At 39.2% G+C, this 13,408-nt stretch overlaps 2 protein-coding genes across 4 annotated transcripts; one reads left to right on the top strand and one right to left on the bottom strand.

Annotated features, from left to right (window-relative positions):
* Window positions 1-44: 44 nt before the first annotated feature.
* Window positions 45-8,039, bottom strand: LOC5514555. The gene is made up of 5 exons (XM_001634684.3): window positions 7,878-8,039; window positions 7,387-7,424; window positions 2,827-2,945; window positions 1,844-1,921; window positions 45-1,398 (listed from the first exon to the last, which is right to left on the bottom strand). Exons 1-5 carry the CDS (start codon window positions 7,961-7,963, stop codon window positions 535-537), a joined length of 1,185 nt encoding a protein of 394 aa, XP_001634734.2. The 5' UTR covers window positions 7,964-8,039; the 3' UTR covers window positions 45-534.
* Window positions 8,040-8,212: 173 nt separating this feature from the next.
* On the top strand, window positions 8,213-13,250 carry LOC5514522 (nucleoporin Nup37-like). 3 transcript variants are annotated; one of them, XM_048722766.1, is made up of 8 exons: window positions 8,213-8,286; window positions 8,931-9,228; window positions 9,818-9,969; window positions 10,745-10,854; window positions 11,121-11,302; window positions 11,654-11,704; window positions 11,931-12,015; window positions 12,633-13,250. In XM_048722766.1, exons 2-8 carry the CDS (start codon window positions 8,954-8,956, stop codon window positions 12,744-12,746), a joined length of 969 nt encoding a protein of 322 aa, XP_048578723.1. In that variant the 5' UTR covers window positions 8,213-8,286; window positions 8,931-8,953; the 3' UTR covers window positions 12,747-13,250. The 3 variants fall into 3 exon arrangements, with proteins under 3 accessions (XP_048578723.1, XP_048578722.1, XP_048578721.1); XM_048722765.1 differs by having other exon boundaries at window positions 8,239-8,361; window positions 8,937-9,228; XM_048722764.1 differs by having other exon boundaries at window positions 8,239-8,361.
* The last annotated feature ends 158 nt before the right edge of the window (window positions 13,251-13,408 follow it).

Here is a 13,408-nt window from a genome sequence, read left to right as displayed (position 1 = left end):
TCACAAGGCAGTAGAAGAGAAACATCGTTTAAAAAATCTCAACATATTGAAAATCCAATTTATTTATCTCAATCTAGTCAAACAAGTGAACTTTGAACAAAACCCAAAATATTACTAACCCCTATACTACACAAACATTTTTAATTCGGTCAGAAGAAAAGCCTCTGGACATACGGGAGCCCTACGTATCCAGTTTATCTCGAAAAAAATGATCCAGCAAAATTTAAAAGATTTAGATAGCAGGCAATTGCATGCATACTTTCGTATGCGTGTTTTTTACACGCTTTGATCGCTTGAATGGAGTGATCGTAAGACTCTGAATGTCCTAGAAATCATGCCAAAACTTCCAAGTTTGTTTGCGATTTAAAGTCATGCTGGATATCACAGGGAGCTCGCCTATACCGGGAAAAACGTTACCGGGGCTTAAAGCGTTTGTTTATTTGCTTGTATGTATTCTCTGTCTGTTTTAAAGCCTGGTGCATTTATTGAGCTCTATCCTAACCGTAGATGTTGTCTTCCTGTGGTATGATGTACCTACAGAGCTCTGTCAATGTCTACTTCGTCTACATCCCCCTCCAAATGTGATGCATCAAATAGCATAGTACAGCGCACAAAAGATATCTGCGCACTCGCCTCGTCTACCCAAACCTCGAATCTAGAGACCCCAGTGTTAGGGCTAACACTGCGTCCGAGCTTATTCTTTGTTGGACCTACGAATTCAGAGGACGGTACTCGACGCTTGAAGTGCTGGACTAGTTGGCGTATCGTTCCGCCGTGGACCACCATTAGTACATTAGACACTGGTTTGGAGAGGGTTAAATCTGCAGGAGCTCGCGGATTGCCTAAATTTGCTGCTGAATTAAATGTCTCTTTTCCATATGCGCAAGTTCCCAGATGACTCTGTTTTCCATCGTTTTGCGGATGGTTATACACGTTTCTCGACTTTGATCCCTCAATATCATTGTTTCTAGATCCTACATTTTTTTTAAAACCTCCTGCTGAACTAATAACGTGAGTGACGTTTTCTCCCTCGTGACTATCCTCTGTTGAACACGTGCTCATCACATGCGTGAACTCTCCTTCCCAACCGTTATCCATTTCTGAACACGTGCTTATCACGTGCGTGGCCTTTTCTTTCTTGTAGCTATCTTCTTCTGAGCACGTGCTCGTCATGTGCTCGTCTTTTGCTTCATCACGATGCGTAGCGTCGACACATTTTCTCTTCTTTTTTTGCAGATGCACGATTTTCCCGCATAGTTCATTGACAAATGCCACAGTTCTTGTATACAGCTGCTCGATAGATTCCCCGCCCTCTGGCACGAAACTGTGCGAATTTCCAAGAGTTTTCAAGAAGTCGTGAATCTCAGCTTTAGTTTTCCCTTCCATTATGCCATAACCCTATCATAAAAATGACCAAAATAAAAATGATCAGGTTCAAAGATAAAACTAAGAAAAAACGTCTAAAGTAATAATAATAATGGAAATATTTGTGTTGTAGCTTCATGATGATAGGAAAAATTTTTTCGATATTATTATATCGTCGATGATGATGATACTGATGATGGCAATGGTGGTGGTAATGGTGATAATAATGGTGGTATTGATAATGTCGATAATGGTGCTGATATGATAATTATGATGGTGATGATGATGACAGCATTGATGATGATGTTAATTATGATGATGACAATGACAACGATAGTATATTGATAATGATGAATGACATGATGTTGCGAAAATAAAGTTGTATGATTGTATGTGCGAAAATAAAGTTGTATGATAAAAAGAAACTATTTTTCCATAGCTTATTTTGCCATGTGACAGGTCAAGGCTCAAACTGTACCTTTTCCTTAATCCTTGGATCTCTTGTAACAGCCAATCCATCTTTGTACTTGTTTGCTTCTAAAATATATTCTGCTGTCTGAAAAGAGGAAATAAGTATGGTTTATTTCTTTATGGTCTATTTAAATTATGGTTTATGTTTCATTATAGAATTTAGTAAGAATATATTTAGACACACATTTCAAATAAGGTTGAACAAGGAGAATTCATAAATTGTAAACCACATTATTTCATGGGTATCAAATACAAGGGTAAATAACTGTGAATAAATTACAATCCATTCAGGTTTGGAAAGCTTTAGCTTAGTAAGCTTAGTATGTGCCTGTAAACATAATAAATGTGGCATTCAGATACCAGGAATTAGCTAGTTCTACTCAATACCCATGAACCAATGCGAGTTACGACACATGAACTCCTTAGTAGTGGATTTTCAGAGATATGAAGTAGTATAAAGAAATTCACAAAAGAACAATTAATCTACTAATATACTGCCCTTTTTTCTCTCAAAATCCTTGCCGCTACCCCCTCCCCATTATTGAACTCCTTGGTGCACCTCTAGTCAGGTAAAGCAAGGCTGACTCCTAACCCCCAGGGGGCAGGGATTCTCCAGAAACGTAGACAGGGGTGATTGTCACCTCTTTTAGGGTATAAAATTTCTACTAACCGCAATCCCTTAGGGGGTGTTGAAGGATTTTTCCCATTTTGCCATCTGTTAGGGTATAAAATTCAACCAACTGCTATTCCTAAGGGGACGTTTAACATATTTTTCCAATTCTGTTATCTCTTAGGATGTAAAATTCGACCAACTGCTAATGTTTTTTTCCGATTCTGTCATCTCTTAGGGTTAAAAATTCCTTTGACAACTATCAATTTTCTATCTCTTAGGGGTACCACGCCAAAAGTGCCCCCCTTGGGGTTAAATCGATTTTGCCGATGATCATCCCTGTTGGTTTTTATCAGAGTCCCCCTCCCATGGGTGCCTACCTTGTAAGCTCGCTGCAGATCACTTGAAAAGATGTAGTTGAACTTTTCATCTTGTAACCTCTTAGCTACCAGTTTAGCTTGCTGAATTCCTTTATCTGAAAGGACTGTATCTGAGTGACCTAGAATTTCAAATGTCTACATTAGATCTCTATTTTAAGGTTTGAAAACCTGGCTTTCTTTATAGGGGATTGTGCATCCCATGTTTCTTGGATAAAGGCATTAAGGCTGAATTGTCACCAAATAACTTCCGAAGGTCCGATGGAAACCTCAACCGTTGAAAGACAATAGGATCTATTTAAATCCACGCTATTTAACAGGCCATCCGCTCTAAATGATCAACCACATTCTTTCAATAGACACACTTCTTTCCCTTTTTTTGAAAATGTTTTTGTGTTTCCGTTAAAAATCATCGGAGATTGTTACATAGTCGACCGAAAAAAAAAATGGTGACAATGCAGCTTTAAGCTGGATGTCCTGTTTCTACATTTAGCTAACCAGGTGCTAGAGAAAAAGGTGGGGTGGGGTCCAGAGTAGCAATGCTCTGGTCATGGATCAATTAAGTTCAAATCAGCACCCTTAGCTCTGGTAATAGGTCACTAGATCCATCAGGAAAATGTAAGGAGATGAGTCACAACGAAATATACTAAAGGCATATGGCACACTCAGATTGGCTACAGCTGTTTGAAATTTGTGTATTTGCACCTTTTACTACAAGCATTGGTACACATTTTGCCATAAACGTTATCTCTAATAAGCCCCGATTTTCAGATGTGAAGCTTTAGGTACATTGCAATCAACCTATTTTGTTATTTGAGTGTAAAATATTGAAATTCAAAGAGCAATACACAGATGCTCTTTAGGGCCCGTCCGTGCGATAACAAAGCCGACCGTATAAAAAAATAAATAAATAAAGAGTGATATTTAGGTGAACTGGGAAAAATCTATATACATTATCTATATACATTATCTATTTACATTATCTATATACATGAATTTACAATGTTAATTTTTGGAGAGCCATAGCAAAGGAGCCAAACGATCAACACTCCTTCGTCTCTCGTGGGAGCGAGTTCCAGAGTTTTGCGCCGCTGTACTCGAATGTTATCTTTCCATAAATTATGTTTTATCCTCGGTAACACGAGATCGTTCTTTGCTTGGCGAGTGTTCTTTAAGTGAACGTCAGCAAATCTCTTGAATTTAGCCATGAGGTGGTCTGGAGCCATTCCATTAAGGACTTTAAATACCATTGTACACTTGATTCTCCTAGCTCGTTTAGTGAAAGGCTCTATGTTGAGCTCTTCAAATAGCGCCATCGAGTGATCGTACCATTTCTTGTCAGCTATAATTCGTGCTGCCCGTTTTTGAAGTAAGAGCATCGTATTGTCGAGCTCTATGAGATTATCCCCCCAAACTGTTATACAGTAATCCATTAGAAGCTGTATTAGAGCATTGAAAAACATTTTTCTTGCTGTCATTGACAGGAAGTGCTTTGTTCTACGGAGAAGCCCCAGGCGTTTCCGGATCTTTTGGGAGACATATTCGCTGTGCTTCTTCCATGATAGCGTGTTTTCTATTTGCACCCCGAGTAATTTTGTAGATGTTACAGTTTCAAGAGTCATACCGTCAAATTGGACTTCTAGATTGCTTCCAGATTTTTGTAGTTTTTAAATCTGCGATAGGTGATACAATGATTGTTGGTCTTACAAAATTTTCTTACGATGGCCACGGGGATGTGATCTGAAAGACCTATGTTGGGAACTTTGATTTGGGAAATGTGACGAGGATGGCTGGAGTAGACATGGTCAACACAGGAATTGCTCTCTGGACGAGTTACATGGTTAACGAGCTGATACAGACCAAGTTTGGTGATGTACCTGATAAGACGATGATCACGGAATTGTGGTTCTAATGCATTCACGTTGATGTCACCTAGGATTAGAATTTCTTTGTTCTTTACGTAAAGACGTTCCAAGACTGTCCCCAGTTGTTTATCCCCATCAGATGTTGTATCAGGCGGTCGGTAGATCCCCACGACAAAAATCGGACAATTAGACTTGAAAGGAGTGACGCATATACACAGTAACTCCGTGCCGTCTTCCTCCAGTTCAGTCATTCGCTTGTAGTTGAGGTGTTGTGCGGCATACATCAAGACTCCACCAGCGACAGGAAGTGAATAATTGTATCATTATTGGCTAATGCAAGCGCAGGGCTGCGCTTTTTGTCTCGTGACCACTTGCAATGATAAGCACTCCAGCTCGCGTTGCTTCACGTTATAGCCGGCTTGATCATTCTTTATTTTTGATTTGATAAGATAACGTCCGCTTTGCTAACAGTGAAGTGCAAAATATCTTGAAAGATTAGCACTAAACGGGGCAGTCGTGCGCGAAACTCGTAATTAACTCACAAGTTTTCCCCGTTTCGCATCACTTTTATAACTATAGACATGTTTACTTTTAAACAATATGTTTGATTGAAAATACGAAACTAAGCCGAGTAGATTAACCAAGTGGTAGGTACAAGGGCATAGCTGCTCTGCGCTAGGTAGCAGTTCACGTGGGTTCCGATAATACGCTAAATACGGGATTCGCTAATACATGAGCAGTCCTGCGCAACAGGAAGTGAATAATTGTATCATTATTGGCTAATGCGAGCGCAGGGCTGCGCTCGAGTTTTGCCGTTTCGCGTTACTTTCATAACGAGTCCGAAATTTCTCAAAATAAGCGAGTTCTTAACAGATAATTGAAAAGTACTCTGGATATAGTGGCAAGTTTATTTCTAATCAATATGTTTGAGTTAAAATACGAAACTAAGCCGAGTAGATTAACCAAGTGGCAGGGACAAGGGCATAGCTGCTCTGCGCTAGGTAGCAGTTCACGTGGGTTCCGATATCACGCTCAATACGGGATTCGCTAATACATGAGCAGTCCTGCGCAACAGGAAGTGAATACTTGTATCATTATTGGCTAATGCGAGCGCAGGGCTACATTGTAAGAGTTTCAACTTGGATTTGTTGGAGAAGACTTAAGAACAAGTTTTCCCGTTTCGCTTCACTTTCATAACTATATAGTGACATGTTTATTTTTTATCAATATGTTTGATTGAAAATACGAAACTAAGCCGAGTAGATAAACCAAGTGGCATAGTTGCTCTGCGCTAGGTAGCAGTTCACGTGGGTTCAGATATTACGCTAAATACGGGATTCGCTGATACATGAGCAGTCCTGCGCTAAAGGAAGTGAATAATTGTATCATTATTGGCTAATGCAAGAGCAGGACTGCGCTTTGTGTCTTGTGACCAATTGCAATGATGAGCACTACAACTCGCGTTGCCTCGCGTTATAGCCGGCTTGATCATTCCGAGTTTACTGTTAAGCGACCAAAGATGGTCTTTGTATGGTTGCATGCGCATTTACAACGAAAGCAAAGTAACAAGTCAGCCGTGGCCGACTAAGGCTTGCCAAGCTTCCAGTTGAAATTGGAAAATAAAGCAAGGACTCTTCTGGGATACAAGGTCTTTAAAGAAATATCATAAACTCCGAAAATAAGGAAGGCATTATATTGGAGTTAATCGATTAACTCTAAGGAGGAGATACCCGAAGGATGTTAAAGTATTTGAGAACACTGTTCTTAAAACAATCCCGCCAAATTAGCACCCTTCAAGTAAGCTAAAAATAATACACATATCAAACACAAAAAGTATCAATTTGAGAAATAATAAAAGAAAACCTGTGGAAATAATGTCGCTCCTTTTTAGCTTATTGTATTTAGTCAAAGGAATGTGTTTTCGTTCAGACTTTCAGAGGTTTTGTTTTACCTTTCGTTTGAGAATTAACAAAGGCTTTGACCTCTGTAATAACCAGATATTTATGTCATACAGAGTAGTCTGGTTATTGTATGTCAACACCTCCTTGATGTGACCAAGATCTATAACGTCTGATTGGCTCAAACCGCTCAGATCTCCGCCGTGCAAACCCCAAATCATAGCTCGATAGCTGATTGGTTTAACCTTGAGCAGAACTTCGTACGGGGTCAGGACCCTAAGATGTTTCCTTAATAGTTTTTTTTTCCAGTTTAGAGTTGATCTCTGTTCACCATGGTCTCCATTTTGACAATCTTTCCTTTCAATCCTATAACCAGGAATGTGTTTCTCGCCATCATCATGCGTAGAATTGAGCCAGGTCTCCGTGATTATTAACACGTCCACGTCAGACTTTGGATTTACCAACAAGCATCGTATCTGCTCAAACTTGTCGCCGTTAAAACTTCTAACGTTCCATTGCCATACTCTAAGATCAGAGTATGTCTTCTCAATCACCAACAAAGGGGTCAACCAGAGTGAACTCATTTTCATCACATGAGTAGGGGTGGGTGCCTGACCCCACAGAGACCCCCCTCCCTCTGGACACACCCTGCTAACACATGCTAACATACCAATCACTGGTTGTCGCTTTTCTAAATGGTCTAAAAGAGCCTGGGGTGAGCATGCTTGAAACCTGTAATTTTCTTAAAATGTTTGGGCCTATGCCTATGAGAACTGCCTGTTTTTATTAAGTTCACCTACCCTGGTAAATATTCAGACGATTTTCCATGGTTTCGCCACTGAAGTATAAAACAGAAAGAGAAAAACCATTAATTAAATTCAGGGCAGAAATTAGTTAGCTTATAGGTGGGTATTGTGAGTCTTGTACACTCCTTAACAGGAGAGAATTCTCACTAAGGGTCAGATCCGTGCAAATACTTCTAGAGGCTCATTTTTATGCTTCTGCTCAATTCACCAGCCTGAAAAAAACCCTCGCCATTTCAATCATTTAGAAAGTGTTGACAAGGTAGATATTAAGTGAATGCACTTTTAGCCTGTGAGGCTTGTTTGAGGGAGCGATCATGATTCTGGGTAAACTGTGCGTAAACTGTAGGCTAAAGAAATACTGAATAATTTGTTTAAGTATTGCACAAATTTTAAAAGGGTGAATTATCAAAACTACCTGCTACTACAGATAGTGATGGTCTGCACACAAGCATAAAAGAGATCGAAATCATAGAGAATGTGCTTACTGTCTTACGACCCAGAGCGAAAAGCTGATCATGTTAGCTCTCTCAGATCTTGTAGGCTTCGTAGACTTGTTTCTATGCCTTGGCATTCAGAAACTTCAATGAATCAAAAATTCTATTTGAAGGCCGCCATCTTTGTAATGAATTGACTTTGGGGTCCCTGTGGTGTTTTAGACAGGGAGCACATTACCTGATATATGGCCATTTTGATTTCGCATTGATTTTTTTGACAATAAACCAATTAAAAATGAAAAAAAAAAACATCTGAATTTGAAAAAGAGAAAAAAAATTGTCCCATTTTTTTCTATTTTTTTTTTACCGTTCTTAGCCCCAGGCCCCATTACCATCTCCTCCTTGCCAGAAGGCCAGGCTGCATGAAATCAGAAATGGCGGCAGAGTTCAAGAAATAAAAGTAAGCTTCACGTTGTATGGTTTTAGCTTTGAATGCGATCCAACATTGTCATCAGACAATAGAAGTGAAAAGCAAGTAAGTGTGATTATCCAATTTCTCGATAAATATCGATAAGTCAACAGTCGATGACAATCGATATTACTTAATCGAACAAGCTGGATTACTGTAAGGCAATCAAGTTTGTAATTTGTAATAGAACATATTAGTAATACCAGGCGCGTACACAGGCGGGGGGGGGGGGGGGGTAGGGTGTACAGGGGGTGCCTGTACACCCCACCCCACCCCCGTCCCGTGGGTAATTTCTTATTAAGGAAGATTCAAATACTATGCTTTTCCCATAAGATACCTACTGTATGATTGCGCACCCCATTAACCAATCTTTGTTGCAATCCTTGCCAAATTTTTTTTTTTTCGCGAGTCTTTAAATTTGTGATGTTTTTTTTAAATTGCACAAAAACGAATTATGGTATGTATAAACATTAAGAAGAATAAAATAACTCAATATTATAGTAATTTTTTTTACAAAAATTTTCAAGCTTGTACTAATTCTTGTTGCTTTAGGTCTCATAATTAGGCCATGATATGTATTGTGTATGAAAATCTGAATAAATGTAAAAATTGTGATAATATTCACTTTTTTTAAGTTACAGCCAAAACAGTCAAAGACATGTCTGGAGTACTACCTGAAGACAATACTTTGAGCAGCTTCACCTTTGACTGCCTGGAAATCATTCACACTGTGGAGTTTTCGCCATTTAAAAGATCTTCCAGCCTTATTGCCTATGGGGGTGATAAACGTCTGGCTATTGCCGTCTGTCAGTTTGGAGAAGATACGCAGGAGTTCCAGTTTGAGCATGTGACGGATTTCCATCATGGGACCCGCGTCCAGGGCATTGCCTGGTCACCCGTGACATCTGTGACGCACTTGCCAGCCACAGTCCAGTAAGTGTGTGAGGCCTCGTTAAATAAATGTTTACATTTATTGAAAAAGAAGCAACCAACATTCTCCTGCAACTTGGAGTCCTTGCACTACAAGGCAATGAACAATGACATGTGGTTCATTATTATATAATTCATCCTCTGTGTAAAAATTCCTGCATGCTTGGATGTTCATGTGGTTTGTTATATATATTTATTTTCTGTGTAAAAATTCCTGCATGTTTGGATTGACAAAGCTTCACAACCTATCCAATGTTGTAACCATCTGGGCTTTAAACACCTGTCATACTGAAAAAATGCACTTGCACTGGTAGACCATCCAGCACCCCTTTGTTGTTTGTCTACTACATACATTTGAAAATACAACAGTCTTTTTGTAAAACTTCTAAACAACCATCAACAACTGAAGTCAGATACTTGATCAACAATTTTTAACGGAAAGGATCTGAGTTACTTGCTCGAATTAGCTAAAGGAAATTGATTCTTTGAGTAAACTGGTATTGTGAAAGAGTCCAAAATGGTGGTGTATTTGGCCTTCTTCATTGAACTGTATTACAGCCTGTGTTAAAACTGTTTTCCATTTGGTTTTCAGGTTATGTAGTATTGGTGGTGATAAGCAGCTACGCATCTTTACAACAAGTGGAAAGGCAGACACATCTGTCAGCTTGATGACTGGACACACAGGTTACATCAATGCCTGCTGTTATGAGCCCCTGAGAGGGGAGCAGATTGCGTCTGTTAGCGGTAGGTTATTTTGTATTTCTAATAGGGGACATGTGCTAAGAGATTATGTGAATGTTTTGGTGGCAAACAAGCGCATGCTCAGTCATTAAGCGGCAAAATAACAACAACAACAACAAGCAATATATGAAGCACTTACGGAAAAGCCAAAAGGGTTTAGTTATATTTAAAGATTAGATTTTTTCATCGTTTCTGGTGTGACAGGCATAGTAATTTCTGATTTTGTTTGTTTGATTATTTTGCTTTGAGTTTGACACCCAGAAAGGTCAAATAATCTCTTAGCACAAATCCCCTATTAAAGGGTTTTAACTGGATTTTACAATTCAGAAATAAAAACTTCTTTATACCTATCATTGTGCTAAAGGTGTTTTGGAGAATGGGAGAGCAGAACGGTGAAGCAGAAACCCCAAAGAAACACAAAGTTTCCATTTGTGCCACAAAGGCACAAGTTTTTATATATTTATTTAATTTGTAAGACTAGGTTTAATTCCAAATGCACAACAGAATGTTACACAATAGTGTATCCATTTCATTGTATACTTTGAGTGAGTAGGAGACATATGCTCACACCAAAATTTGGTTGTCTCAACTCAAGTAGGAATTGGAAATCAAACCTGGAACCCAGTGATGACAGGCAAGGGCAATAACAGTACAAAGCAATGCTATTCCAACTACAGCACCTAATCTGGCTGTTTAGCAATTTTTATTTGTTGTAGACTTGTACAGCATAAAGCACTAAAAGAGTAACATTTGTATTATTTGATTTTATTGTGTACAGATGATTACACTTGCAGACTCTGGGATGTCGAGACGTCGGCAACAAAAGCATGTATACCCCTCAGCTCACCAGGCATGGCAGTCAAATGGAACCCTAACGAACCAAACAAGGTAGACTTCTCAAAATTTTCACTCCCAAGTTATTCTGTCATGCAAAACAAGTACCAGACCTAACTTTTCTAAACTTTGGTAGCCTGTTAGTGATGTCAGTAATTACCTGCTGAAGGTTCTAAGCTTGCATGTACCAGCTGAACACTATGTACAATATTTTTATCGCACTATAATATCCAAGCTGATGGATTATAGGATTTTTCATCCCCTTCACCAGAGTTTGATGTTTTATAAAAATATATAAAAATTATTTTTTTCACTCCTAGCTGATGGTTGCTGAGAAGAAAGGCATCATCCGCTTCTACGACCTTGTCAGTCAACAGCCTATTATGTCAATTAGTACCACCCAAGCACCCTTAATGGATGCAGACTGGGCGCTGACAGATGCTCTAAGGGTGGGTGCGGTCGCTCTAGATGACTGGCATTTATGGGACGTGTCTAAATCAAGGTATGTGAAGTATAAATGGGTAACAGAATGGGGCAGGAGGGGAACTATAAAGCATTATAAAGGTAGAATTTGAAGTGTGGTAAGATATAAATATGTTAGCCAAGGATGATTTTCCTTCTTGCTGTATACTCTATTCATAGGAAATTGTAGCAACAAGCTTTAATACCATATACATTTTTTTGATGCCATCTGTTTAGTGGTTAAAATTGCTATTGACCACACCCTTTTTGCTATCTCGGCCAAAATTTATTTTGTCAATTTAGCTGAGAAGTGTTTTTTTATAGATTAAATGCTGTTTCTCATGTTTTTTCATTAAAAAGGGACATTTTACTTTGTTTTTCTTATTTTCAGTCTGCCTGACATTAGCTCCCAAGGACACTCAGGGGGAGTTACTCACTTCAGGTGCGTATTTGGGGTGTACCCAGGGGAACATTCCTGGAGCCTCTCAGGTTCAGGCAATTAATGAACACAACGAAATATCCTAAAAGGGAAGCCTTTTTTTCGGTTTTTAGCATAAAGTAACAGGGAGAAAGCAAAGGGAACCCCTTTCACAAAACCCTTCTGTCTTATAGATTGCTCCCCTTAATAGGGTCACTGATCTTGCAATATGTGGCATGTTGTGTTTTAGATGGTCCCATAGCCACAGTAATTTGTTTGCAACATCTGGTCGCCCTGGCAACCAAGTGAAAGTTTATCATGCTGGTCATCAAAAGGTGTCAATCAAATGATCATATTTATACTATTATATAAATAATTATTTTCAAGAAATATTCATTTAGCCCCCCCCCCCCCCCCCCATTGGCAACCTAAAAAAAAACATTAATGCTGACTTCAAATGGATACTGTATAACCTTTATCTACACTATTACCATTTTTATTGACATCATCATCATCTTAATCACCACCATCATTATCAACATCATTACAATCATGATTAACATCATCACTAACATCATCATTTCACCATCATTATAAACACTCTTGCCATCAACATTGACTACATTACCATTTCCATCAGATATTGCTACAATATACCAATGTTCTTTTTTATCTTGCCCCTTTACAGATTTGTTGTTCTAAATTTGTTGTTGCACGGCCTTGATGAAGCCATAATCCTTGTCTCGTTTGGGAATAGCGTCTAGTCAGACCCCAGCTTTGGTAGCGGTTTGTCTGGTTTTGATTGTTTGGTTTGATTGACTATGTGCTATTCCCCAAAAATGAAAGAATTTTGGATTCTGGAAGGTCACACAACAACGAATCGGGCTATAAAAGTGCAGTGACTAGAGTACATATAAAAAAAGTGGTCACTCACTGTGTTTTCTCTCTCTAGTTACCAGTCTCCTGTGACCTGAGGGTCGGTGGCGGTTTATCATGGCATAGTCACCTAGCGATATGCGCTGCTGGAGGAGACAAGAAGGTCCACATTTGGGCTGTAGAGGTTTAGATGCGTATCAGAGTGACAGCATTGGGGGGGAGGGGCAGAAGTGTAACATGTCATCAGGCCCCCCTCCCCCTACCCCACAAGAATGTGCTGTAGAAAGAGATTGAACTACATATCGCAGGGCCAGGGGTGGAGGGGCTAAAGATGATTATTTCATAATATTTAACTACATATATCAATAATGGCGAAAAAGGAGGCAGAGGAACAGAAAAAAAAAACACAAAAAGCATGCTTTTTTCTCTTTTTTTGGTTAAAATTTGTAAAAAGCATAGGTTACAAGTTTTTCATCGGAAGAAACCCCCCACTCGACTGGAAGGTCCGCTCTAAAGAAGGACGAGTTACCTAAGAGGAAATGGTCTACTGAACGGTTCATCCCCCCCCCCCCCCCACCCCTCTACGCTTAAAATCCTGGCTACGGACTAGAGTTCCATTTACAATGTAAGATAAATAGGCAAGGCTAGGGTTTGAAAATACGGTTAGAATTATACGATAGAGCATTCTTTAAAACGCATTCTCTTTCTGATGTATTTGACAAATATCCGTTGCTTAACACTGAATTCAACACTTTCACTTGACGATCGGTGCCTCCGGTCGAAACGTCGCTTTTATTAAACGACGCAAAGTCAAGTATTCATCTCTTTTACTTTAATTTTCTCGGGCATTTC

The sequence above is a fragment of the Nematostella vectensis genome, chromosome 15 (assembly GCF_932526225.1).
Source record: "Nematostella vectensis chromosome 15, jaNemVect1.1, whole genome shotgun sequence".
In the NCBI taxonomy this organism is placed as follows: domain Eukaryota; kingdom Metazoa; phylum Cnidaria; class Anthozoa; order Actiniaria; family Edwardsiidae; genus Nematostella; species Nematostella vectensis.
This window is presented reverse-complemented; position numbering and strand designations above follow the sequence as displayed.

What these genes read in the sequence shown, in the direction of transcription:
- LOC5514522 (XM_048722766.1), top strand. Translation starts at nt 8,954, where the DNA reads ATGTCTGGAGTACTACCTGAAGACAATACTTTGAGCAGCTTCACCTTT. An exon ending in GCAGATTGCGTCTGTTAGCG is followed by an intron (nt 9,970 to 10,744) that starts GTAGGTTATTTT and finishes TATTGTGTACAG; the next exon opens with ATGATTACACTTGCAGACTC. An exon ending in TGGGACGTGTCTAAATCAAG is followed by an intron (nt 11,303 to 11,653) that starts GTATGTGAAGTA and finishes TCTTATTTTCAG; the next exon opens with TCTGCCTGACATTAGCTCCC.
- LOC5514555 (XM_001634684.3), bottom strand. Translation starts at nt 7,963, where the DNA reads ATGCCAAGGCATAGAAACAAGTCTACGAAGCCTACAAGATCTGAGAGA. An exon ending in TCGCTCTGGGTCGTAAGACA is followed by an intron (nt 7,425 to 7,877) that starts GTAAGCACATTC and finishes TTTATACTTCAG; the next exon opens with TGGCGAAACCATGGAAAATC. An exon ending in ATCCAAGGATTAAGGAAAAG is followed by an intron (nt 1,399 to 1,843) that starts GTACAGTTTGAG and finishes TTTTTATGATAG; the next exon opens with GGTTATGGCATAATGGAAGG.